This window comes from Pholcus phalangioides, unplaced genomic scaffold (genome assembly GCF_987345545.1).
Source record: "Pholcus phalangioides strain wild (caught in Gottingen) unplaced genomic scaffold, Ppha-v1.0 ptg000020l_1, whole genome shotgun sequence".
NCBI lineage: Eukaryota > Metazoa > Arthropoda > Arachnida > Araneae > Pholcidae > Pholcus > Pholcus phalangioides.
Genome location: NW_028301613.1, coordinates 12,470,452 through 12,498,128, shown reverse-complemented (window position 1 = coordinate 12,498,128; position 27,677 = coordinate 12,470,452). Strand labels below are relative to the sequence as shown.

Below are 27,677 nucleotides of genomic sequence, written 5' to 3'. Positions count from 1 at the left end.
ACGAGGCTTAGGTAACACATAGTCGTAAAGTTGCATCAGGCCCATGGGCTTCAGCACGCCCCCCCCCCCAATATTTGCCGAAATCTCCACACTAGCTATAGAAATATTGGGTTTTGGGGGGGGGCAAACCTCCCTCCTAATTATCATTTTTTGGCTCTCCCCTCCCAATGTTCCCAATAACTTTATGCCTATGATAAAATATAGTGGCGTTTTTCGTTTTTAAGGGAGGGACAGTCGGAGCCGGCGCCCCGAGTAAAACGGGGGGGGGGGCAAATTATTGAATTCGTTCTTCAATAATTCTGGGTGGGGGGACCTTCTGCCAATAGTTCTGGATTTCTAATAATTCTGAAATTGTTCCTTCAACCAATTCTGGAATTATTTCCTCCATCAATTCTAATTTCATTTCTTTCATTAATTTTGAATTTTCATCAATCATTTATTCTGAAATACGGTAAAACCTCGTCAAGTCGTCACCCCGCTTAAATCGTCGTTTTTCTATAGGCCGCGTCCCAGCTTTCATTCACAACAATGTTATTAAACCCTGGTTAACTCGTCACTATGGAAAATTTTGAGAGAGGGACAGATTATTTTTATGGCATTCTTTAAAAGAAGAGCTTCTTAACAGCATTGCATATGGCTTAAAAGTCACCATAAAAACATAATGTTCATTAGGGACTGTTCGAGCTAGACCTGATTTCTACATGGGCCCTACCAATTTAGGGCTTCAAATTGAAACGAAATATCTTTCTTGAAAAACCAGACATTCTCTCCAAAAAAGTTGAGGTCTTCTAATGCTTATTTTTTCCTGCCCAGGGCCCCTCCCGCAAGACAAAAGTGGATCCCGTGTTCGCGATTACCTTGAAGTTATATCATCGTGAACTACTGATGAAGAATTGAAACACTAAAATTAAACTTCATGTATTTGCAAAATTAATGTGCAATAATTCTGTTGTGAAGAAAAGCTAACTATTCTGACAGTTTGCTCTGATTAGTCTAAATTGAAAATTACTGGTATAAAATCAAAGTATACCAGAATATCTTACCATAATAATTTTCACAACACTGCACATTGAAGCTGACGGCACTTCGCTCAAGTTGTAATCCGTTCGATAACATGAGGTGACGACTATAGGCGGAGATAGACTTGGAAGTCTAAGGGGGGGGGGGCACGATGATAATGATAATTCATATATACATTAGACCAGACGACTCCACCTTAGACCAGTGCCGTCTTAACGCATGGGCCCACCCGGGGGCCTCAAGAGAGCCTCAAAAAGAGAGGGCCCCACAAAAATGAGATATGGTTGAAATTTTCTAGAATTAACCAGGTGGGGCCCCAAAAAATCACTTGGCCCGGGGGGCCATGATGCTCTTACGACGGCCCTGCCTTTGACGCTGGGGGAAATGCCCCCCCCCCCCGTATCTCCGCCCATTGTGCCGACTTATTGAGGCTTTACTGTAATTTACCATTTTGTTTTTAAATTTCTTCCATGAATTCTGAAATAATTTCTTCCATTAACTTGAAAATTATTTCATTAATTATGAATTATGAAAATAGTTTCTTTTATCAATTTTGAATGTGTCTCGCTGTAAATTCCGAACGGACTTCTTCCATTAATTCCGAAATAATTAGTTTCTTTGAAATTCATTGTTGAAATAATTTCCTGAATTGTGTGGGACTTTTTTTGATTATTATTATTAATTATTGAATTCTGAATTTTTTGATTCGATTTCTTCCATCACGAAATAATTCCTCTTATTAGTTCCGGATTTTCGATAATTCTGAAATAATTTGGAGAAGGGGGGGGGGGTCTCCCCTCCCTTCCTATATTTCGAATACATATTTTCAAAAATTTATATTCCGGGCAGGGGAGCCCCGGAGAATATTCGTTCCTTGAACGCCTCTGGTAACGTGCAATATTTTTTTTCCTCACGTTCTTTTAATAAACGAGACGTTTCCTTTAAAAACCACGGACCACTCACGTGACTCACAAATTTCGGAAATCTCACTGACGTCACAAAGTTCCACTTTCTTCAATTTTTATTTGATTAACATATTTCTCTCTTGTTTTCTTCAGAAAAACAAATTGAAACAACTACAATAACAATTTATACCGAAATTAAATCGCCAAAAATCGGCCGGCTAAAGCTGCCACGTGACTCCCCCATGGATAGTGACTCCACAGGCCATTTAATGCAGCGACATTTGAGTCACGCCATAAGCATGTGAATGGGGACGAGGGGGTTGCCGAGTTTCGAATGAACTCGGCATACACCCTTCTCGGAAAAACACGCCAAGAGAAGAACGACCTTGGCGAGTAAAACTTGCTGTCGCTGTTGAAAACATTGCATCTCACCCCGAACACCGTATACTTCGTAAGACAGCGAAAAGTTTCTTCTTTCGCGATAAAGCGCCAAATATGGAGTATTAAGAGGAAAAGTTAAAGAGCAGATGTTTACAATAATAATAGGGGGAAAAAAAAGTCAGGGTCGTGGTAGAGATGGAGGGAAAGGACATCCGGTGATCGACCTGCCACCTAGTGACACAGATTCACACTAAACACTCGTCTATTTTTATTGAAACTGAATTAGGTATTAATTTTGAAATTTCTTTAATAATCAATATTTTGTGCACAATAAAATTTTTAAAAAAAATTTTGATTATCAATTTATTTTTAATTAAAATAAATACCTATACAATGTTTAAAATTGATTTAATATAATAGTTTTTTCCAATCATTTTCAGTATTTTAATTATTTGCCTTTGAAATAGTACTTGTGTATACCGTATTTAATACTTTTTAATTTATTTTAATACTGAATGTATTCATAAATATGTATACAACACTCTGCTAAATGCGCTCACACACACACACATACTGAGATATGCAATAATGTAAAATAGCGACAGACAAACGCATTCCCAAAAGTTGGTCAAACATGGCAAACGCTCTGCTGAAACGTGTTAACACACTGATAAAACGTGTGCTCACTATGACCCACTGATAAAATGCGTGCATACTGCTGCTCTTACGGCGACACGTTGATATAAAACTTGTGCAATAAAACAGCACTGATAAAACCGTGCACATGGCAAAACCCTGACAAAATATACACACATGGCGACACGCTGATACGTGTGCACCACCCCCAGCGTCAAAGATGGAGTCGTCTGACCTAATGTATATGTGTGTATATATATATGAATTGACATCATCCAGCAATAATGACCGTGCCCCCCAGACTTTCAAGTCTTTCTCCACCTATGGTGTGCACAGGTCGACACAGTGATGAAACTTTTGCACACGAAGACACGCTGATTAAACGCGTGGACAAAACGACACTGCATACCGTGGCACACTATTCAAATATTCACGCGCATTGTGACACTCGTTGAACCTGCGTACACGACAACGCACTATTAAAATGCGTGCTTACTGTGACACGCTAACTAAAAACATTCGCATGGGGACACGCTGATAAAATGCGTGCACAAAACTACACTGATAAAATGTGTGCATACTGCGGAACTTGCGGCAACACTGATTGTGTGCATGGCAACACATTGAAAAAATGTATGTAAATGGTAACTCGATTATACATGTGTGCAGGTCGACACGCTGATTAAATGCGTGCGCAAAACTAGAGTAATGAAATGCGTGCATACTGTGGCACACTGATTAAACACACACCCTGGTTGACACGCTGATTTAACGCATGTACAAAACGACACTGATGAAATATGTGCACAGATTGGCACACTGTTGAAATGCGTGCATGCTGTGGCACACCGATTAAACGCACACACATGGCGTCACGCTGGAAAAACGTACTTACAGAGTGACACGTTGATTAAACGCCTGCGCACAACGGCACTGGTAAAGCTTGTGCATGTTGCAACGCACCACAAAAATGCGGGCGTATCGCGAAACACGAATCTCACATCGTGACGCACTAATGAATATCTGCACATAGCGACGCGCTTGTTAAACACGCGCACGAAACGACACCGATAAAACCTGTGCGCGCAGCAACCCCGTAATGAAACACGTACATATTTGCGACACATTGATATAACGCATGAACAGCAAAATGAATCATTTTGTGCAAATCTTGCGATTGTTATTTATGAATCAAATCATGCAATTTTTGTTATTTTCGTGGGCAGGCTCCCCCACGCGAGCATTGGAACGGCCGACTCCTGGGCTATTACGTGGGCCACAAGCGCCACCAGTCGACGGAACCCTACGCTTTCCACACGGTACCGGCCGGTAGGTCCCAGTCTGCAGATTACAGGCTGTCCAGGCTTCAAAAGGCCACGAGGTACGCCGTCGTCGTCAAGGCTTTCAACTCTGCCGGTTCGGGTCCGGAATCTCACGAGCTTCTGGTCGAGACATCCGACAAAGGTACGTAAAGTAACACATGCAGGACGTAAAGTAACGTATTTACAGGATGAGGGTGCGGGTATTTAGCCCAGGGCGTTAAGTTCAGAGAAGCGCCAGATTTGTGGAATGAGTGGTCAGAAGAATTAGCCTAGAATGGGAGAGGGCGGCAAAACCCCATAAATCCGCCTTTGTCTAGACTAGACAAAGGCGGATTTACTCACTGTGTGACCCAGTCTTTCATAGGTCAATATGTGACCAAACGAGTGATCTAGAGCGTGTGCAAACATGTAGGTGACAAAAGCAGTGTGCGAGCATGTGAATGACCAAAAGATTGGCTTGAAGAGTAAGGGATTAGGTCAGTGAGGGACCAAAACAGTTTACAAGCATGTAAATGTCAAAAAAGTGACTTAAAGGTAAGGGGGACCAGGTCAGTGAACGACCAAAAAAAAAAGGGATCGAGTGATCAATGAGCGAGTAAAAGAGTGTCCAAAACAGTGCGTAAGCATATAAATTACCAAAAGAGTGACCTGTCCTAAAGAGCGAGGGGATTAAATCAATGATAGACTAAAAGAGTGCCCTAGAGAGCAAGGGACCAAGTTGGTGAGCGAACAAAAGAGAGGAATCAGATCAATGAGTGACCAAAAGACTGACCGAGAGAGCATGTGAGAGAGTGTGCAAGAAAACGAGTGACTGAGAGAGCAAGGTCATTTTGGTCAGTCAGTGTCCAAAAAAGTGACCTAGAGCGTGTGCAATCATGAGTGACGGAAACAGTGACCTAGAGAGTGAGGGACCAGGTCATTAAGCAACCAAGAAAGTGTGCCAGCATGTGAGTGGCCGAAAGAGTGGAGCGTCTTAGAGACAGAGGCAGTATTTACAAGGGGGGGGGGGGCCTGAAAGGGATACATAGCCCAGGGCGGAAAACTTGAGAAATGAGGTCGTCAAGAAACCTAGTCCTGAATGGGATAGGGGCGGCCTACAACAGAACACACTTACGCTATCAATAGTGTTTTGCATGTAAAATTAATGTAAAGCGTAAATTTTTTGTTTGTGTCTCCCAACAGACAGCTTGAAGCCACCTCACCTGTACGTGTCTGAGACAGCCGAGTCGTCAGCCCTGTTGGAATGGGAACATCCCAAAGACCTTCCAGAGAATGTTTTCACACGTAAGTATACCACACACAGTGCTCTTTTTCTTTCTTGGAAAACAGTTGAGATGGATTACCATGTTGACATGAAATGTCCCCCCACCCCCCTCCACACGCAGATTACATGGTTTACTACAGACCCGGATCGGAGGGAAGTTGGCACAGCGTCCACGTGCCGTCCAAGGACCGCAGGTACAGGCTGACCACTCTGGAGAGCGGTACCAAGTACCAGGTGTATCTGACGGCCTACAGCGAATCTGGAGTCAGCGATCCAAGCGACACCTTGACGCTGCTCACCGAAGGTAAAATTCGCGAATTCCTGTTCTTCGTTTTTCCTTATCCTAGATTATTACGTGCTCAACCCGTGGCCCTCGGAGTCATCTGATGTGGCCCGTGACGTCAAAACCTAATTTTGTAAAAATGAATCGAGCGACACGCTTCCGTGATCACTTGAGTGACTCGCGGCATATTTACAGATTATTTAAGTGACTTGGACACTGTGTTGCTGGTCACTTAAGTCACCGCGGCGCATTTTCTAATCATTGAGGTGGCCCGCACTCTCGTAAAGGTTGAGCACCCTTGCTCGAGCTTTAGGACAGTGCGCGCTACTTGATTGGTTTGAAAACACGTCACGGGCCACTTAAATAACCTGCAGAGCTGTTCCAGAGCACTTAATTAAGTGATCTGTAAATGCGCCGCGAGCCGCTTGAATGATCTGTAAATATGCTGTGGGCCATCTAAGTGGCCTGGAACTGCGCCTCATGTCACTTAAATGATCCGAAATTGTGACACAGGACGCTTATTTAAGTGCTACAGAACTGTGTCGTGGTCATCTGTAAATATGCTGCGAGTTACGTGGCGAGGGCCATGGAGTGATTTGTAACTGTGCCGCTCGAGTGAATTTGCGAAATCTGCAGCGGGCCACTTGAGAGGAGTTGTGCCGTGGGCCTCACCAGATGACTAAGTGCCATTGGTTGAGCATTAATGTTCTAGATAGCAATGGTGACCACAAAATACATTTTTGTTGTAATGCCCCATTATTTTTTCCAGGTAAAGCGATTACTCCATCGATAGTGAGCGTCAGCGGCGACACACCATATTACCTGAAGCTCCATTTCATCGTGCCAGTGGCGGCATCTATCGTCATCATAGTGATAGTGATCGTCGTCGCTTGGGTCTGGGTTAAGAAAGCTCAATTCAGAGACGAGAGGGAAGCCGGTAAGGAAACCATGACCATGTTCGATTGCTATCCTAGAATTTCTTTCGAGGATAGTTGCCACGTTCAATTTATGGCACGAAATACAGTGAAATCTCAATACAACCAATACTTTGCGGACCAAAAAAAAAAAAATTTGTTGTAGTGTGTCTAACGTGGAGAACTCATTGACAACAATTCACTGGAAGGAAAATTTACAGACAAACAATTCATTGGTAAAATCACATAGGGAGGTCATAGATGAGCAGGTCTGGGAGCGAGCAGATGAGTGACTGAACAAGTGAGTGAGTCAATGAGCAAGGGAGTTGGTGAACGAGCAAGTGAGTAAATATGTGAACGAGTTACTGAGAAGGTGGATGAGCAAGTGAACAAATGAGTGAGTTTGAAAATGAGCAATTGGCAAGTCTGGAAGTTAGTACGTGAATAGATGAACAAAGTGTGGTAAGAGAGTGAGGGAGTTCATGAGTGAGCAAGTGAACAAATGACAATGAGCAAGCGAAAAAATGAGTGAGCAAATAAGTGAATGAGAAGGGGAGGAATTGATGAGTCTGGAAATTAGTGAGTCAGCAGGTGAATGAAAAAGTGAACAAATGACCGAATCAGCAAGTGAGTGGATGAGCAAGTAAAAAAGTGAGTGATTGAGTGAGTTTGCAAATGAGCGATTGATTGAATGTGGAAGTGAGTGAGTGAGCAAGAAAAAGAGTGATTGGATCGAGTGAGTGAGCAAATGAGTGAGTCATTGACTAAAACTGTCTCATATGGTTACTCACTTGCTCATTCAATCACACACACTGGTGATGAACTTTTGCCAGTTAATTGTTTGTCAGTGATTTTTCCGCCAATGAATTTTCCATAAATCATTGCAGTGAGGTTTCACTGTAATATTTGTCAAATTTTCACACAATATATCACATATTATTTCTAATATTTACAGCTCGTGTGTCTCTGTATGCTGAGGCCTACTACACACTGCCTCACAAGCCCTACATCCCGCCCCAGACGCCAGTGGGTGGCCAAGGCGTAGCCGGACCTCCAGGTATACCTTCGGATGATGCGTATGACATACCTTGGGATGTACCTGTAGCTAGACCGAAACAGTGATGACTCTTCGTAACCATTATGAGAATTGCATATTATAACTTCCAAGAGTGGATGAAACTTTTGTCTCGCTCAGAAATCAAGGAACTGCCAGTGTGCGTGTGTTTCGTTTTATACAAAAAGTTGTCACGGTAGCTTTTTATTACTATCATTATACTGTTTCGTGTCTTAAGTCTGCGCACCTGTAATGCATTCGAGTAGCCTAGGTATTACGTATATTGTACATATTATTATCTACATCGACAAGCACAAGCCAATTGTGTATGTGTATTGCATTTGACTCGTCCAAGTTGCCATGTTGTGTTTGAGACATGGAAATCGACAAGTACACTAGCAACCAAATGGCATGAGACGGCTTTATAACATAATGACACCACTTTGACCTTTCCCCTTCCCGGATTGAACAAACACAAACAAGAGGTACTCTGGCATACAGTCCTTTCATGTAGAGCCTTTGACACACAGTATTGGAAGATATTGTCTTACTGAATGATGCTGCAACCATGGATGCATTGTGTGTGTGTGTGGTTTATAAACAACCCCATCATTTTGTACCCAACACTCCATCTTGGACAAGGCCAATTCAGTGGATGAGTGACTATAAGTTACCAAGTAAGTAACAGTATGAATGACTGCGCCCGAGTGGCGCAGTGGTAAGATGCTCGTCTTCCATTATGAAGGTTGCCATCAAGGTCCATGGGTTTGAATCCAGCCAAAACCTATCAGAAAAAGCTCTTTACCTATCAAGCCTGGGGCGACTACCGATAGATGACACCTTCATTTCCCACCCAGCTCTACCAATTGGAAATTGCCATGTGGCGATATACGACTGGAGTTGTTGTGCTGTAAAGTAGTATGAATGGCCGAGTGAGTAGTTGAGTAACCATTTGACTTGGTGAAAGACACACACTCACTTGGCCCTAGAAAAAGGGTGTCCATACAAAATACTTACATTACTCATATAGTCACTCAAATGATCACTTGGGTCACTAGTGACTTATCTGCTTGGTCACTCATACAGGCCCCATCCAGAGCAGAATGTTGGAGGCAAATTTTCCAACTCCCGGATGCAACAGTAGTAGAGATTGTGTTTGTTGATTTTGCTTGGCTACCATAGCAATATATCGATATCATGGAAATAATTCCAAACAAGTCAAACGGTGGCCCAAGCGTCACCAACCCCTCTGATGATCAGTGTATTGCTATAATAGCCAAGTGAACTCGACAAGTGACCACAACTGTTACATCCATGGTTGCAGTGTAACACAATATCCACCAGTCCTGTGTGCTAAAAGCTCCACATGAAAGGGGCTGTACACTGGAGTATCACATGTTTGTGTTTCAACTTACTATCCAATCCAGAGGGGCAAGATTAAAGTGGTATTATTATGCTATCTAAGCCATCGTGTGCTAAACTTTTGGTTGCCAATCAATGCTCATGAATTTCTGATTAATGTCTGTGTGATGCCATAATCTTCTGACCAATTTGCAACTTGACGGTTCCAAAAAACAAGCATTAACGCTTCGTACTTATTGAAACATTTTAATAATTTCATAAAGAAAAATGAAATTTCACGAAAATCTTTTATTTAGCTGTGATGTGTCGTCGTCATTGATGGGCGTTATTCTGTGTTGAAATGTAATTTGTGCCATGTGTCATGGCAAGTTTTGTGGCCAATGAATTCTTTTTTCTTCTTCATATTTGTAATAATCGAAGCGCAATAAACTTGTCATTTTCCAACAATGTTTAGCAAGTTGTTTTTAAACATTTGCAAAAGTCACAATGAATGTTGTAATTATGATATGTGAACCTTACGACCTTGACTGTTGGCAACTTTAGTTACATAATTAAAAGCTTTAACATTTTCCCTACTATTAGCAGAGACTATTTTCCGGGGATGGGAAGGGGTTAGTAGGAATTCAAGGAATGAGTAGTCAAGAAAATGATGAGTGAGAAAAAGCTGCAAAATTTGTATAGCCCCACATTTGATTCTTTTTGTCGCACCACGGTCATTTTCTGCACACGAGGGCTAATTAGTCCGGTCCTACAATTTATTGCCAATTCCGAACGGCAGGCTTGTTTTTTACACTCATTGAGAGGTTTCCCTGCGGTAGCAATTTTTTGCTGCGGTCAAGTCACTTTTTTTGTTGTACCCCTGTGTCAGGAAAGTTTTCTGACAAGGACGAACCGGGTATCGAACTCGCGACACCTCTAAACACCCTTTGGTACTTCAGGTGCGCATCTTATCGAACAGGCTACCATGCCCCATAGGTGGTAAAACAATAAATATACCTCAGCTTAGAGTGGGGGACAAGATGAGTGACCAAAATAACCTAGAGAGCAAACCATCAGGTCTGTGAAAGACCAAAAGGACGAAAAAGTGTGCAAACCTGTGAGTGACCTAGATGGCAAAAAACCAAGTCTGTGAGTGGCCCAAACAGGGACTAAGAAAGTCTGCAAACACATGAGACATGGAGAGTATGTTAGGATGGGAGTGATCAAAGGATTGACTAAAAGTGTGTGCTATGCATTAAAATGTGCAACCAAAAAAGTGACTTAGAGACAGAGTCATGTTGACAGGAAGGGTCTAAGCAGGCTATAGCCCAAGGAATCAAATTTTAGGAATGAGTGGTAAAGAAAATTAACCTAGAATGGAAGAAGGGTGGCAAAATCATAAATCTGCCTTCAACTATTAGCAATGATGACCCATAAATCACATGACTGAAAACATAACGAATAATTATCTACCTGTCATTGCTCTGACCGCAGAGTAAAATCAGGGATTTCCTAAAAAGAATGACATGACTACTCAGTCAATTTGGCATTCAAAGATCTAGAAATATAAAGCAACTACTTCCATATCCTCAGTTGCGCCAAAAGTATTAAAATTTTAAAATAAAAATTATTACAAAGAGGAAAATGCGTTTATTCACATGATTATATGATGCTAGAAAATAGGACAGTTCATGATTGTGTGTGTTGTGATGATTACTGCTTCTTGAAACCTTTCAAGATAGGATAGATGTTGTCGAACGCTTCGTATATCTCCGAGCGTACTTTGGCACCTGCAAAAAACAAAATTATACAAAGAGGGGAAAATATTACAATGCATTTCAAGAAGTGCAGCGAAACTTTCATAAACATCGAATATTTTCAAACAAAAATGTGTATGCAAACTTTGGATTAGGAGTAACTTGGTTCATGAGTGCTACGCAAGATGAGAAAAACTTTTGAATGAAATTTGGCTCAATAAACAAGTGATGACTTGCATTACAAGCAAAAATTTCCGTTCTTTTTACAGGTTTTGATCTTTTGAATAAGATATTTTTCACAATACAAGTGGTATATAAACCAACGACTCCTAGGCAAGCACTAGTCTATATGAAGATTTGTTTACTCCCCTTGTGTCTCGAGAGCTACAAGACCATAACTGTGTCAACGGTTCTGTTTCTCTTACTGAGGGCCATCAACAAGCTCAGGGGCCCAGACAGAAGAATTTTAATTATTTAATTAAAATACTCATTATTTAAATGAAAGACTAAATTAATATATATATATATATATATATGTTGTTTGCAAATGCATATTATTTAAAAACTTCTGACTTGGGCTCTTGTTGGAACCATCTGTTAAGACACCACTGACTACGGAAGCATCATTCAGACCACAAGTCCATGAAAGACTGTCTTACTACACTAATGACATGCTGCCACACAGTCTACTCTGCATAACACTCAATGCAGCATTGCAATCTGAAAATAAATTGTTCAGCAGCCAAATGTACCCTGAAAATGATTGACAAGTCTGCAATCCAAATAAACCATGTAAATAATGCTTAATACATCATAAAATTGGTGGCATTGGCAAACATGTTACAGTTGGCTAATGCAGTTCTAATACTGTTGATAACACAGAATAGTCGGTGAAACACATCCTGATAAAATGACAAACCTCTCTCATTCTTGTCCTTGTTCAACGTCCAGAACTTCCTTCATGTTTTATTGTTCTCCTTTGAACTAGTTTCTGCGTACTTGTTCAACCACAGGAGAAGCTCTAGTACGCTCTTATTTGAGAGCAAAAATAAGAAGACTACAGCTAAAAGACTACTACTAAACTGTATATGCACCTCATACACACTTCTTTGCAGAATTTTTAACGAATCGGTACATGTCAGAATGTATTGTGCGAGTGTAAAGTTGGCCCTCAATATTCACGGTTTTTCCATTTGCAATTTCATTTTCAATTTTTCCAGAAAACATTGTAGCAGTGCTAATTTCTGTAACGGAACAAGATATTAATTATGAACAATAGAAAAGCTTAGACTTTTCTAGGATTGGTTTAAACAATGTTTCTTTCTGGAAGTAAGAAGGTGCCTTGACAGTAAAGACAAGCTATTCAAAGTTCTTTGGTTATGCTCCCGAACACACATATGCCTTCCAACTCAACATCTAGAATTTAGCTGCTTGATCGGATGTTATGTGAACATTTATGGCTCACCATAAACATTACTCAATGCACCTCCATTTCCTTGGCCTTTTCCAAGGACACAATCGCTTCAGAAATGGTGGCCTTTGTTTATGAGTCAGCCCCTCAAAGTCACAATAATGCAATCAGCCCGCAGTTTCCTCCAAGCAAAAGTAAAAAAAAAAACTTCAAGTGCACACACGCCTGGTTACAATACAGTGTGCAAACAATCGAAGAAGATGCAAATGCACAAAACGTATTAAAGTCATGGATGAACTTCACAGATGCCATCAGTGTCATTGCTAGAGCTTTGGAAGCTATAAGATGCCATCTGTCTTGCAGATTTTAAAGTGGATATGGTAAATGCTTGAGCTTTCATGTTATATAAGTATCATGTTGAAGGTCTGTGTGCTCTCAGTGGAAACTTTTTCAAATGGAAAGGACTGGCTCGCATTTGCACCTCAAAATTTGAAAAAGAAAAGGGTAACTACTGAATAAGAAAAGGATAACTGCTGAATTGAATGCCTTGCTTACAAACCTTATCAGCACCAAAAACAGTTTTTAAAAAAAAGTAACTCCACGAGCAGGGTACTCATGATGCAAATTTGAAAACCACTCATCACAGATGAAAATTCTAGTCCTGGAATATTTTAGAACTGTTTCGCCAGAGGGTATAAATAGGAGCATGGGGCTATGAGAGTGGCTTTCAGCTGTCCTTCCCCCCCCCCCCCTTGTGAAATATTGTAGCAGATGTTTCTAGTATGTTATCATGATTGGCCTGCAGAGATCACAAGTGCTCTCCCCCCCACATACATACTGTCAACAATTCTCTTGTAAACCAACTCCATCCCTCTTTGGGAGGAGGGACAAGCACTCAGCCCCCCTATATCGATAGCCAATGACAAAAAGAGGCCACATAACTCAGAGCGAGCCCCTTGGTTGCTGACTAAGAGTCAGGTGTTGCCATATCTTTGCAAACTTTCCACAGACAGATTTCTTAATATTTTAAGCCATTTTAAAACAAATTACTCAAGCTTTCCTCTTCTTCCCAACCTTCTTAAGATGAACCTCATTACCTATAAGAACAGTTCAACACTAATGAAAACGTAAACAACCTACAAATCATAACAATATAGCTTGGCAAGCATGTCAAATATGACTGGCACTCTTCCCAGGACCTCTACGCAAACTGCATCTGTTATTAATGATATTATTTTTTAGTTTTTCAATAATTAATTAAAATAACGATAAGACTCACCTGTTAAAACGACTTTCCCTGAAACAAATATAAGTAGGACAATCCTCGGCTTCACCATACGGTAAATGAGACCAGGAAAAAGCTCAGGCTCATAACTAGAAGGAAAATAAGTTACAATAAAAAAATTGAAAGTGCATCAGAATTCATATACATGAAATCGTCAAACTTTAATTTTGTGGGGGGCTGAGAACTCCCATGTAATTTTGGTCACCCCGAATATTTTATAAAAATGCCCTCATATTTTCAATGCAGCTCTCATTTGAATTTTTTTCCCTTTAAGCTGGGTTTTAATAGGAGTAGAATTTCTGAGCCATGTGCAGCGTGAAAATGCTGATAGGTTAAAAACCTGAAATTCAGGTTGTTTGACCAATCAGTGTTTTTATGCAGCACACGCTGTAGAAGCCTGCTCCTAGGAAAACCTGGCTTTAATGAAATCAAAGATTATTTCCCTTACTTACAAACTATATTACTTGTATGATAATTACGACTATAAATATTCATCTCATATTTTGAACATAGTCACTGTAAAATTACAATTTCAATCATTAGCAATTTGCAGTAGCGCTTTCCAGTCACTAGTAATTCTTTTCAGAGATCAGTGTGGTAATTGGCAACTTTTCCTACTTTTGGCTGCTTTCCTGGTAACAATTGATAAGGTCAAGGAAACAGTTATTTTCCGGATATTATGCTGAGGTGAGCTCGGAAAGAAAAGTCATCACGTCTCCGCCGGGACTCGAACCCAGGCCCTCTTGCATACCGGGCAAGCATGCTACCATCTACACCACTGGAGACACATGAATCTGCCTCAGCATAATATCCGGAAAATAACTGTTTCCTTGATATCTCTGGCTGAGAAAAAAGCCATCTATATCTCTCTAAATTGATAAGGTCTTGTATGGATCTGATTTACTGTATTTTTATCAAGGGAATATGGTCAGTGTATAAATACTTTCCTACCAAAACAATATTCACAGGCCCGATGTAACCCTTCGATGGACCTTATTTGACCCGCAGGCTGGAGGTTGTGCACTCCTGCTCTATTTCATGGTTTATAGAAAAGTATCTCCAACTTGTATGATGCATTCGTGCTCCAATCAAGCTTGAATGCATTGCAAAAGGGTTGAAATAGATGGCCCTATGCACTATTGGGAAAGTATCATGTTATATTTCAGAAAGACAATGCTCCAAATCTGTTAAAATTGATGATGGATTCTGATGGCATTTCAGTTTGTGGACCCCATCATACTTTAGATGTTGTCAATAGGTGAGGGTCTGGTGAACAGGCTGAGCAAGGTATCATGTTGCAGGAATATTTACATTGCTAAGGCACTCACAACAAATGGATATGTGTTATCTTGTTGGAGCAATATTACTGGATGGATGGTCCACCATTACACATGAAATACCAGTAACATATCACCAGGGTATAAATGCTTCTCTGGCAATAATCAGTTTTGGCAGCAAATTTTATGGCACCCCACATCAACCCAGGTGTTACGCTGTGTACAGATAACGTAAACAATGTACTGTATTTTTTTTTTCACAGGAAGGCATATATGAGCATCATAAAAAATAGGGCAGTCATAAGACAATTAGGACTGTGTATAAGCTAGTTTTAAACTAAAGCGCTTGCTTTAACCCAGTAGTTTTCAACTTTTCTGAACTAAAGTAAAATGTACGAAACAACGGGGCAGACCACTAAATTAAATTTTTTGTTTTAACTTGCAGGAATATTACAAATACTTGTGGCATATAATTTGAGTAGTTTTCCACTTAACCTATTGACACTGGTTGGTAAGAAAATTGCCATTCGATTTTAATTTTTTTCTTTGTCAATAAATGGTGGGAGTGATTCCACTCAGTGTTTTTCTTCTTTTTAAAAAATCAGTCGTCTTTAATGGGTTAATAAGAAATAAATGTTCAAGTCTGCATGAGGACCCTCTGTCCTATTTTTGTGGACCAAAAGTGGTCTGTGGACCGTAGGTTGGGAAATGCTGATCTAATCCATTCACATTGTATGACGAGCTGTACCAACACAGATAGGTTAAAAACCTGAAATTCAGGTTGTTTGACCAATCAGTGTTTTTATGCAGCACACGCTGTAGAAGCCTGCTCCTAGGAAAACCTGGCTTTAATGAAATCAAAGATTATTTCCCTTACTTACAAACTATATTACTTGTATGATAATTACGACTATAAATATTCATCTCATATTTTGAACATAGTCACTGTAAAATTACAATTTCAATCATTAGCAATTTGCAGTAGCGCTTTCCAGTCACTAGTAATTCTTTTCAGAGATCAGTGTGGTAATTGGCAACTTTTCCTACTTTTGGCTGCTTTCCTGGTAACAATTGATAAGGTCAAGGAAACAGTTATTTTCCGGATATTATGCTGAGGTGAGCTCGGAAAGAAAAGTCATCACGTCTCCGCCGGGACTCGAACCCAGGCCCTCTTGCATACCGGGCAAGCATGCTACCATCTACACCACTGGAGACACATGAATCTGCCTCAGCATAATATCCGGAAAATAACTGTTTCCTTGATATCTCTGGCTGAGAAAAAAGCCATCTATATCTCTCTAAATTGATAACAAAATTTGTATTGAAAGTGTGTTCACGTATAAAAATTTTGACCTTGAGAATTATCCTAACGCATTTGTACCTTGAGAACTGACTGTGCGTTAAAACAAGACCTTCCAAACGGATTGGAAATTTGACGTCACAGCTTCCGACCATGTTCTGGATTTTGAAATCAAGAAACTTTGCCTGAAAAAAAATGGCATTAGCAAATATAGTGTTATCCACAATGGTGAGAAAACTAGAACAAGTCTGAAAAATAATAAATCAAGCGCCATAATTTCAAAAGGGTACAACATGATTATTGTAGCCATATTTTCGTGTTAAACAATTTCAGAACTCATCTGATTTGGTACATACACTATATGAAAAGAATAAAGATTAATCGATGTGTTGCCCATTTCTTCATCTCTGAAAGTTTGTTGAATTTTGCAGATTGTTTCCACTTGGGAATCACCAAGGTTCACACAGAATTTAACGTAGTAAAAAATGTTTGGCGCTGTTCAAGTTTTTCTTGCCATTTAGTTGAAAAAAAAGGTGACAGTGCTCACTGACACTTCCTCATTCATCGGCTGTCTGCTGGTGACTGGCAGCTTCTGCCGGCAGGATTCTAGGATTATATATTATACATTATATACGCCAAACTTTGTCTCCCCAACTTCACTGGTTCATGCAAAAAAATAATGGTCAGATACTTTTTGAACAAACCTCATACAACTCTATAACTTTCTTCGGAACCAAAATTTGATAGCAAGAAAGTTGAGATTATGCTGAAAAAATATAAAAGTAATAGAGTTATACTCTATCCTTTTTTTGTTTTCAAAAACAATATTCGATAGTGAGGAAGTTTCAATGATGCTGGAAGTTTCAATACAGGGTGTTAGTAGACTGGCACTACTCTGAGTCACCTGTAGCTCTATCTAACAACCAGAATAACATTAAACTTGGTGGGGGGGGGAGAAAGAGAATGTGGCTCTGTTTTAGTCTACATAATTAAGAATTTTCATAAAGATAAAAATCCAAAATGCAAGTTCACGCCAACATAGACAATAACATTGCCAATAATTTGGGCTTTAAAGACATGGGTAAAAGTCCAAAAGACATTCCAAAGATCAGCATTCAAAATATCTTATGTTACCACAGCACATTACTGGTGAAATTGTTTTATCTTCACCAGTGCAATGCATCTGTCCGAATTCGTGAGTATAGAAACTGCGGCAGAAAAAAGTAAAAACCCTCTTTCAACTGATGTTTTAAAATTCATGATTTTAAAGTTTGAATAAGAAACTGAATCACTTATAGTTCGGCTGACAGAGGACAGAGATTGGTGTGTTAGAGCAGACAATTAAAGATGTTGCGACAGTGTGTTGGGATGCAATTAAACCCTTTTAATTGAGATGCCACAACAATCTTTTCCCTCCCATATTATCTGACATATTTTTTTCTTTTCTTCACAATGAATTTTCTTCTTTGTAAACCTTTTCCAATTACTCACTTTCTGCTGTCAGATTCCTGTCAGCTTAAGCCACTTGTTCTTTTCTCTTTTCTGACTTTGTATACTTTCCCAGAAGCCACATGCACTTCTGAACTTTGGCCGAGGCAGTCTTCTCAATGTCTTAAACTACCCATCCTAACTTGTTTTTCCTCTATTCTATTTTGGCAACTATTGTACTTCTATTTGGCAATATTTGCCTCTATTCTACTTGGGAAATATTGTAGATGTCAGCTCCTGACTCTTTTCTCAGGTGTGTATCTGCTGAAGGTCAATCAGAATTCCTATCATTGTCAGCTGCCTTCTTGGAAGCACGCTCTTCTCGATTGGCCAAGAAGTTAAAGAGGGCATTTGATCTTCCCCAAAAAGGGAATTTTAGGGAAAGTTTCTTAGAGTTAGTCAGAGAGAAGTTTTGAACTAGTTGGAGTCGAGATAAAAAAGTAGTTGACTTATCTGTGGGATATTCGGATTGACAGACAAGATCATGAACAACAAAATAGGTTAATATTACATGTTTATAATATATTTATTTATTTGTTTATATTTAATTCATTTTGCTTAAAATTTAATTTCTAAAATATTTAATAGTTAAATAAAAATTATGGTCACCCTGTGTTTAGGTTTATTAGTTACAACTGTGATTGTACTTTTTGTTAATGTTTTAACGTAAATACAGAAAGGGGGCACCAGCAACCTAACAAGTGCTTATTGACGCGCACACAGGGGACAGTTGTTGGTACTAGTAACGGTAAGGAATGTTGTGCAGAGACTGCAAGGTGTGGATTCATGAGAATAATGGTTACATTGAAGGTAGTTGACATCCTCGTTGAGAAAGTGAATGCTACGAATAAAGCACAATTGAAGACTGGAATTAAAAAAAGGTTTAAGTACCACAATGTAAATTTCGAGGAGAATTGATGTAAAGGGGAAACTGATGTATTGGAAGATACATCAAGCACTACCTAGTGGGAGCATGAACAAACTAACCAATTGAAGGAGCTTTCAGCTTTATTTCATTGCCGTTGGAACTTGCATTCTTTTTTGAGAAAAAATAAAATACAATTTTTGAAAAAATGACACTTACAGCCTTTCTTAATTCCAGTCTTTAATTTTGCCTTTGTAATTCATTTCATCTGGTCTTTGTAACTCATTTTTCACGTTGCACAGCACCACACTTTCCCCCATCTGCGAGTTTTAGAAATACAATTTTTAGTTTGCAAGAATCCTTCTTCCCATGTTGCCATTAGTCCTCCCCCATTATGAAGTTTGATATCATTCCCGTTGTTAGATCAAGCTATAGCTGATACTGAGTCATTAAACACCCTGTATAAGGGATAGAAAACATCCATATGCCTCACCTCGAATCCAAGTTTCTGCACTATCCTAGCATACTTCCTAGCGGCTAGTCTCGATTGTTCTTCACTGGAAAAAAGATAAGACTTCAATTTTTTTTAAAAAGACAGCAAAAAAAAAACAAAAAAACAGATTTTTTCCCGTACGTAGAGAAAGGCACGTTTCTGTTGGTTCCAATCCAATTACCCATAAAATGCATAAAATTGCTGAAGTAGCAGTAACTTGGGGAGGGTTTCATTACTATACTAAAATTAAATAACAGCAACAAAGAAAATCCTCATTGGGTCCAAAAACAGGACATGCAGACTCAACAGGATGCATGATCATTGCAGACATGATTTATTTCAATGATTCGACTGTTGAGAGGCTGTATTGGTTCTAGCTGTTTGGCAAGAACTTTTGTCTTTTCAACTGCCAAAATTTAACATTTTTTGTGATTTTGGCACAATGGTGACAATTTACATAGTGCATAACTATGTCATTTTTAAGGACAAAACAACCGATTGAGTTTTTAAGGGTGAATTATTTGAAAATAATCCCCCCACCCCTCAAAGTAAGGATTTGTGCAATCACTAAAAATCTGGAAGATATTAGAAAATTTCAGGAGTCTGAGATATGGAGAAAAAGAAATTTTAGAATCTTGGCAGCTACGCTATTGTTATAGGAACAAACACATTTCATTTAATTTTATACCGTACACCACTCCAGGGTCTATCGACCATTGGGAACAAACACAAAGAAGTTAGATAACTGGACAACAAACCTTTTGGCACCGGTGCACACCATTTTGCCAGAGCTGAATATCAGCGCAGTTGTTCTGGGCTCTCTTATCCTCATGATGACAGCAGCGAAACGCTTCGGGTTGTACTCTGCGTTCCTCGCATGAAGAGCTATCTTCTTGAGATCAAGCTTGCAACCGAGATTGACTGTCGAAACAATATTCCTGGAAAATTACATGGAATCAGCATCATAGAACATTATTGGTTAATTTGACCATTATTAATAATAGCATAGCAAGCCTCACATCATAATTATGTAATGAAAAATGGCTTCAAACACAAATTTCCATCTGAAATATAAAAATATCGAGTTAATGAACGGAATAATTAAATAGCTTTTATATTATTTAATAGGAATTAAGTTAAATAACTGTATATGGTAGATAAGAGCTATGTGCATTTGATTCATTGGGGGGTTCCGCGGGGGGAGGGTGCATGTGTGGTGTAGCAGTAGTAGGTAGGGCCTCCAAAAAATGGCTCGGGATCCATCCATGATGCTCTTAAGTCAGCCACCTCATTGGGCAATTTGCCTGTTGTGGCGTTGTATTTGTATTTGTAAAAGTTTCTCTCTACTGGTTGCCACCTTGGAGAGGGCTATAGATGGAGTTAAGAAAAGATACAATGTTTCTACTTCGCATGAAACAAGGGAAAATAAGTCTGGGTCTATGCCCGAGGCATATTTATGGGGAGGATTAATGGTCTATAACCCAAAGTGGCACATTTGAGTGGTAATCAATAGCAAAATCATAAATCTACCCGTCTAGAGATCGAGGGTCAATGTCAGTGAGTGACCAACAGAGTGTGCAAGCACATGAACAATCAAGAGAGTAGCCTAGAGTGCATAAGCGTGTGAGGGGTATCAAGAGTGATGTAGAGAGAAAGGTGACACGTCAGTGAGGGGCCGAAGCAGTGACTCGGAGAGTGTATGAGCATAGGAGTGACCGAGAGAACAAAAAACCCCATCAGTAACAAACTTTGGGGCGCCGTTTGAGACTGAGGTACCACAAGAGTGTGTAAGCATGAGTGGCCACAACAGTGGAAAAGAGTATGCAAGCACATGAACAATCAAAAGAGTAGCCTAGAGTGCGCATGCATATGGGCGACTACAAGAGTGACAGAGTGTACAAACATGTGAGCAACCCCAAGCGTGACATAAAGAGCAAGATGTCAGGCCAGTGAGTGGTTGAAGAAGTGACCTAGAGTAACGGTTCTCAACGTTTTTTGACTTACGAAGCTTTTTTTGGTATGTAATTTCTATGATGGAGCCCCGTAGGCCTATTTTTTATGTATTCATCAAAGTTACTCATTTATTTTTATTATTTAAAAATATTTATAATTATTTTTTTTCAAATTAACTCTTTTTTTATATATTCTTCGAGCGACCGCAGAGCCTGTGGAGAGGGCACATGGAGCCCTACAGAGTCTGCGGAACACTGGTTCAGAACCGTTGATCTATAGAATGGGTAACCGCAGCAGTGAGCAACTATTTTGGGTGTCGTTTGAGGCATAAGTAGCTCAGTGGTAAGATTGTCATCTACCACTGTGAAGGCCAGGGCAGTAATGAGTTTGTGTGGGTGTGGGGGGGGGGGGCGCAAACATAGATTTTGCCCTCCCTCCTAAATTTGTTACCCAGGGCGGTTGTTCCTTTTGAACCCCCCTAGTTCCTACCCTAATGAAAGTGACCATCATGTCTGTGGGTTCAATTTCAGGAAAAGGACATAGATTAGTTCTTTCCCTACCAAACCCGAAGTGACTACTGCTCAATATGCCCTTGCAAAGTCCCCTCCATGCTCAAAATGAATGCAGAATGTTTTTTTCTAAGGAGAAAGGTCTCTAACCACACACACCCACAACTCTATCAGTAGTAAATTGACGTAAGCGATATGACCAGAGTTGGTGCGCAGTAAAGTAGTCATAGTGAGCAACCATAAAAACAACTTAGAGAATGTATGAGAGCAACCAAAAGAGTGACTTAGAGACTGGGGCATATTTATGGGGGGTGTGGCTAAGTGGGCTATAGCCAAAAGTGGCCAATTTGAGGGATGAGTGGTCAAGAAAATTAGATGAACAGGTAAAGAGAGGCTAAATTTGTCCAAAGGCAGAAAAAACATACAGACGTGCCAACTTTTGGAATCCAGAAATCCGGAGATTCTCCCGAAGGAGGTACACCCCCCCCCCCCCCGAACTCAGACTCGATCAAAAAAAATTCACACATTTTTTTAAAATCAATTAAGAAAAATTTATATTCCTTCCCCAACGCAGGTTCTGCTTTGCCCCCCCCCCCAAGCAGAAATATGATTCCATGTCAGTCTTTCCATGCTAAATAAAGAAATCACATCTACATACTGTACATAAATGTTTCCTTTTGTGGTTGCTATCTATCAGCAATTGATAATCTTGGGTATATGAACTATTCAAAGCAGTTTCATATTTTCTTTCTGTGAAGACATATTTAATTGGAGAAAACAATTAAAAAACTTCAAAATACAAAGCTGCTGACGAAAAAACTTGTGTTTATATATCACACGGCTGTTAATGGAATACAATAACGATTATACAGGAATTTCGGCAACCAAGGTCATACCCCTGATGATTGCCAATAAACGCTATGTAAACAAAGTCGTCTTTGCCAGTTGCTTAAATGCAGTCACCAAGACTTTTTTATGGCTGCTCCATGCAAATGACCACGGCTGTCCTCTATGGGTGTTTTCCCTAAAGACAATGTGAAAGTTCGCGTAAAATCTAATTTTCTGCGAAAATCTGGAGAGTGGGAGGAAGGATGAAAAATCCGTAGTTTCTCCAGCCCACATTTTTTGCGGAGCTTCATTTGGCTCAGGGCCTGGGATAGTGCTATGGTTGCCCCAGCCTAGTTAAGGGCCTGTGCCAACAGGTATGAAATATTTTAGATGCTCCAAACTCTGATTTAAAACCCTTGTGATTTTTAAATGATTAAAAATGGCTCCTACCAGCCGAATGCATGAAATTAGTAGATTGAAATTCACATCATGAACAAAAAACATGAAATATGTAAAGAAATATATGTCGCCATCTGGTGGCCCATATGCCATTTACACAAATTAGGTGATGGTTGCCACAGTGTGCCTTCTCAGGGCCTTGGGGCAGACTTTTTCTTGGAGGCGCCCCTTGAAAGGGTTATTATTATGCAAAATATAAATGCAACTTTTTTTGTGGGGCTCCCATTTGGTTTGGGGGCCAAAGTTGCCCCAGCCTAGCTACATGCCTGATCTCCAATGCACACTGCCATTCAGCGTGCCCAAGGAATAAATATTCGGTCTTGATAGCTTAGTGGGTAGAGCTCTGGTCCAGCATACAAGAAACCGAGTCAAATCCGAGTCACCAATGAAGATGAATTTTCCTTTCAGCAAATATCAGCACCTCTACATACAGCCAGTGTTTCTGCGTATCTTCTATAAACAAGAAATAATTTGTAGCAATTAATAGCGAAAAAGGAGAAAGAAATCAATTCCACACTGACTGTAACTGAGGGACGATTCCCGGTTCAGCGGATGATGGCGTGATGGGAGTCATTGGTGTCATAGGACCATGAGCTGGAGGTGTGAAGAGATCCATGACCTGCGGCTGGAATGATGGAACCTGAAACGTAAATTGAACACGTTGATAAAAACAGCAAGCGTCGAAAACTTTCATTGATTCATGCTTTAGAAATGGAAGAATGGATGTTGACAGCAAGAGAAGTAATGGAGACTTCTGTAATAAAATAATTAAATAGGGGAAAAAAGAATTCTGGCACTTTTTAGTTAGTGCATAATCAATAGCAAGGCTATGTATGCGGCGAACAACAGTTTGTTTCTTATATCGTACCAGCAAATAAAAAAATAACATAGTCACATATTAAAAACGGAACTGTTTGGGAACAGTCGTTTTGGTGATATAATCTCGTTTAGGCAATTTTTTCCTTTGGCAACAAAAATGTCCGGAAGCATGACGAGAAGTCACCAAGAATGAAACAGAGTCATGCTTTCGGACATCTTCCTAGCTGAAGATAAAAAATCGCCAAAAAAGGGATAATACTACGGCTGTTAAAATGAAAAAAGGCAGAGTCATCCAAACAGTATTTGAAAAAAATATCCTTGTAGAGGGATTTCTCGTTATATCAATATCGTTGTAGCAAGGTTTCATTGAATTTATAGTTCAATCATTTCAATAAAAGGTAGTGATAAATTTCAGAATATTATATCGTTTGCGGAACATTCAGTTAATTAATAATATATGGTTCCTCTTTGTGTTGTCAAATTTTCCGCTGCATCAAAACAGTCATGTATCGTCAGCATAATTCTTTCAGGTTCTGAAACATAGGTGGTGCCACAGAGTCACCTGTTCTATGCCAGCTCATTAATATTTCGTTTTGCTTATTCCGAGCCATTGTTTTTATGTTTTAGTGCTTAAGTTATTTTTTTCCATACAGTGTTTTCCCCCTGCGTTATGGTTGATCACGCTGATTTAATGTTTCTACACCATCCACAATTCAAAAAGGCAGAGAAGAGTTCTGTATGAATATGGGCTTAATAGCTAACAATTATGAATGGCCATCCTGCCATTCACTGATGAAGTTGGTGGCAAGAAAAGATGTAGGCCTACAGTTTTCGATATGGTGCTGTCAAGTAAAAGGTTCTCATACAGTGTAAAGGTCTGTCCATGGAGGCCCCAAAGCCAAATGTTTTGCATTGTTCTGCAACGAGCACTCCGCTGACTGGAAATGTTCTGCAGCATCAATTCTGAAAACATTGTTTTTTACATTTTTCTTAAAGTTCTTCCAGATTGATCTGCAACATCACCAATTGTTCTGCGACGTACATCACAGATTTCAGCATATTCTGCTTTGGGGCATGGAGGCACGTGGTTTAAAGAGAGGCTCATGCTTATAGACATTTTGAAAGTTGCATACCTGTGCTTGGATTGAATCCGAACTATAAATGTTGAAGAATACAATGACTGGTTGAATTTCTGCTGCGAGATTTGCATAGAAGCATTGGTGAATGAAAACTTTGTTCTTGGTGGCCAGCGCTACAGTGGTCTTCCAATCTAAGTAAATCAAAAGTAAGTTCTCAAAAAGAAAATACAACCATGGTGAGCCAGTGAAAGGCTGATTGGGTTTTCGGATAGAACTAAATTGTGTGTTGAAGTGGTGCCGAACTGGGGCAAAAATTGGTTTCACTGTACGACACAGCATAACCTTCAAAGATGAAGAAACTGTGGCCCATACTAATACTATTGTAGGATTGTGGCACATAATCAAGAGCTTGTTATATGGTCTGTGTGTCAGTGCCATAACTAGGCAGGGACATGTGCACATGGTATACTTGGAAGGGGGGGGGCAGAATAGTCCATTTAGGCCGAAGAATGGGCCTAAATGCAAATTCTTGCACATGGCACAGGCTAGTTACGGCACTGTGTGTCGCTGTAAAGAATATTCATACCTGGCTGAGTTTGTGACGTCGCCTTGATGAAGACAAAAACCAATCGCGCACACACTTTTCAATAGTTTAGTAAAAACAATCGCCATCGTTTACCCCTAGTCATCTCTAAAAATAAAAGCCTAACAGTAATGAGAAATAGAATGACAAGAATGTGATAAATGTTCATTGAAATATTTATTTGCACGCACATTCATATTTTTCGTGATATTTAGTAAAAATTTTGTTTTCAGCATCAGAAAGGTACCCCGTTTGGTCCAGCTGGGGTAACGAGATCCACCTGTTTCCCCCCCCCCCCCCCCCAACCCCAGTTGCGGCTTTCTGGGAAAGGAGGTAATACTTATGAGACAGTCATTTTCAAAAAGAGGGGTGATTTAACCTACTCACCGGTCACACCCCGAAGTTTACTCATTATAATAACAGATAATAATTATCATTATAATAAAAATGGGAAATTTCACGCCGGTATATCATTTGTGGAACATTCAAACGAGCGACTAATAATAAACGAATGATTTTCTTTCACCTGTGGCATGCCACTGGAGGGTTGCTGCGAAGAGAACCCAACCCTGGGGCTGTTGGCAGCAGCGGCATTGCTATTGTTGTTGCTGCTGCTGTTGAACGGCTGGATGACACTGACCCCGGCGTTTACATTGCTGCCTCGTTGTGGCGTTTGGGGAGATTGTTGTTGTTGAGTCCCGTAGGGCTGTTGTTGATTCTGTTGCAGGACCACGTCGGGCTGTAACGGCGAGGGCTGCATCTGCCTCTGCAGTTCTTGGATGTGCTGCTCCTCTGCAGGATCCGGCTGTCCAGAAACTGACAGAGGAGTGCCAAGATTCAGATTGAACACCGAGCTGGAGATATCCATGTCGTCTGCTTTTTTTTTTATTAAAGAAAATCTTTTCTTTCTCCTCTTCCGTCAATTAAAACTCCATGCGGACACTGGCTTCGAAAACCAGAAAGACGCTTCTTCCAACGATAAACCCATACACGAAAAATCCTAATCTACACCGAAAACAACACCGCTCTTGACTTTGGTGAGCTGTGCCTTTATAACGGATAACAAAAATACATGTTCGTTGATAGTGCTGACATCTAACAAGCATTGTCTGCAGTTTCTGTTAGAGGGTTGAAATCGGAGTCAGAGTTGTTGATATTATGACCATACGTCCCGTATTTTACGTTATATCGATCAACTTTTATTTGTAAAAAAACGACTCGTTTTTTAAATATTTTCAACAAAAAAACTTAAAATTCTATTCTTTTTTTAAATCTAAATTTAAAATCATCTTCCCAACTCATATATTGACTATGTAAGACTATATTGGCTCAACATTATAATATAAATACTTCTCAGCCACCTGTTGTGGCGTTTTATTTGTATTTAGGTCACATATTTGTGACGTTAAATATTGTATTTCGTAAAATTCATATAAGTCCACTGCAATTTGCAGTTGCGCTTCATTTCTCATCCTTCGCCATTTTTCAGTTGTTGAGCACATATTGGCAAACTTTTCTTACTTTTGGCAATAACTGGCGATGCCGTATTAGGAACGTCGATATACCTTATTTTTCTCAAGAAAATAGGGTCAGGGTAAGTTCGGATAGCATCATTCGTACATAGTAAGACCATATAATCCGTAATTCCTGGGATATATTCCTGTATTTCCTGGAATATCTGCATCCTGACATTTTTCTCTGAAAATTTACCTTTTTTCTTTATGTTCAATGGAGCAAACGCAAATTCAGTTCTTTTCTGAAATGAACTATTAAAAGCATTTTTCCAATTTAGAAGTTATAGCACGGTGTAATTATAACTCGTTAGATAAATATTTTCAACTTTTCCCGGGGGGAGGGGCAAAGAACGTGTACACTCAATGTATTCATAATTATATACATATCATTTTTAGTGTCTTTTACAAAGCCGGAAGGGGGAACGACAACCCAAATGACGGGCCTGAATCAACGTACCAAAGCCTGGATAACCAAGCGGAGAGGAAGATGAAATTTGGAAAGAAACTTCACAATTTCTCGGAGGAAGGGGATCGAACCACCAACCTCTCACTATCCGGGTGAGTGCTACCAAAAGCGCTACAAATGGTAGAGCACGAGCACTCGCCCGGACAGTGAGAGATTTGTGGTTTGATTCCCCACAGAGGAAATGCGAATTTTCTTTCCGAACTTTATCTTCAACTCCAATTGGTCATCCGTGCTTCCGTACTTCGTACGAACAGCGGAGAATAACATCATTTCTCTCTGTATAACTATTCGTTCGCATCCCAATCTGAAGTAGCACTTCACTTGTCTTCATTCCGCAATTTTTTAGTGCAATCTCAAAATTAAAGGTGACTCATGCGTTGATGATAAAAATATATATCTAATAACATCGCCAATGATGATATTTTGTAACCTCATCATTATTTGCAAAGATAAAACTTTCAAAATTATATT

The 27,677-nt window shown here is 39.8% G+C and overlaps 2 protein-coding genes across 32 annotated transcripts in view; one reads left to right on the top strand and one right to left on the bottom strand.

The window, feature by feature from the left end:
- LOC149070988 (cell adhesion molecule Dscam1-like) overlaps positions 1 to 9,588 on the top strand; it is a 110,432-nt gene extending 100,844 nt beyond the window's left edge. For all 31 annotated transcript variants that reach the window (XM_089248389.1, XM_089248367.1, XM_089248384.1 and 28 more), the window contains 5 exons: positions 4,169 to 4,406; positions 5,447 to 5,548; positions 5,650 to 5,832; positions 6,581 to 6,748; positions 7,681 to 9,588. In XM_089248389.1, coding sequence (XP_089104515.1) covers positions 4,169 to 4,406; positions 5,447 to 5,548; positions 5,650 to 5,832; positions 6,581 to 6,748; positions 7,681 to 7,847 — 858 coding nt within the window. In that variant the 3' untranslated portion in view covers positions 7,848 to 9,588. The remainder of the gene's footprint in view (positions 1 to 4,168; positions 4,407 to 5,446; positions 5,549 to 5,649; positions 5,833 to 6,580; positions 6,749 to 7,680) is intronic.
- A 1,159-nt stretch (positions 9,589 to 10,747) lies between these two features.
- Tbp (TATA binding protein) lies at positions 10,748 to 26,272 on the bottom strand. Its single transcript, XM_089248401.1, has 7 exons — positions 25,753 to 26,272; positions 23,267 to 23,385; positions 19,755 to 19,934; positions 18,997 to 19,060; positions 16,232 to 16,335; positions 13,568 to 13,662; positions 10,748 to 10,910 (listed from the first exon to the last, which is right to left on the bottom strand). Exons 1-7 carry the CDS (start codon positions 26,092 to 26,094, stop codon positions 10,834 to 10,836), a joined length of 981 nt encoding a protein of 326 aa, XP_089104527.1. The 5' UTR covers positions 26,095 to 26,272; the 3' UTR covers positions 10,748 to 10,833.
- Positions 26,273 to 27,677: the final 1,405 nt, after the last annotated feature.

Excerpts from the sequence above, each read along its gene's own strand:
- Tbp (XM_089248401.1), bottom strand. The coding sequence starts at position 26,094 with ATGGATATCTCCAGCTCGGTGTTCAATCTGAATCTTGGCACTCCTCTG. Across the intron at positions 19,061-19,754 it reads GTGTGCACCGGTGCCAAAAG|TGAAGAACAATCGAGACTAG; the intron begins GTTTGTTGTCCA and ends TCTTTTTTCCAG. Across the intron at positions 10,911-13,567 it reads AGGGAAAGTCGTTTTAACAG|GTGCCAAAGTACGCTCGGAG; the intron begins GTGAGTCTTATC and ends TGTTTTTTGCAG.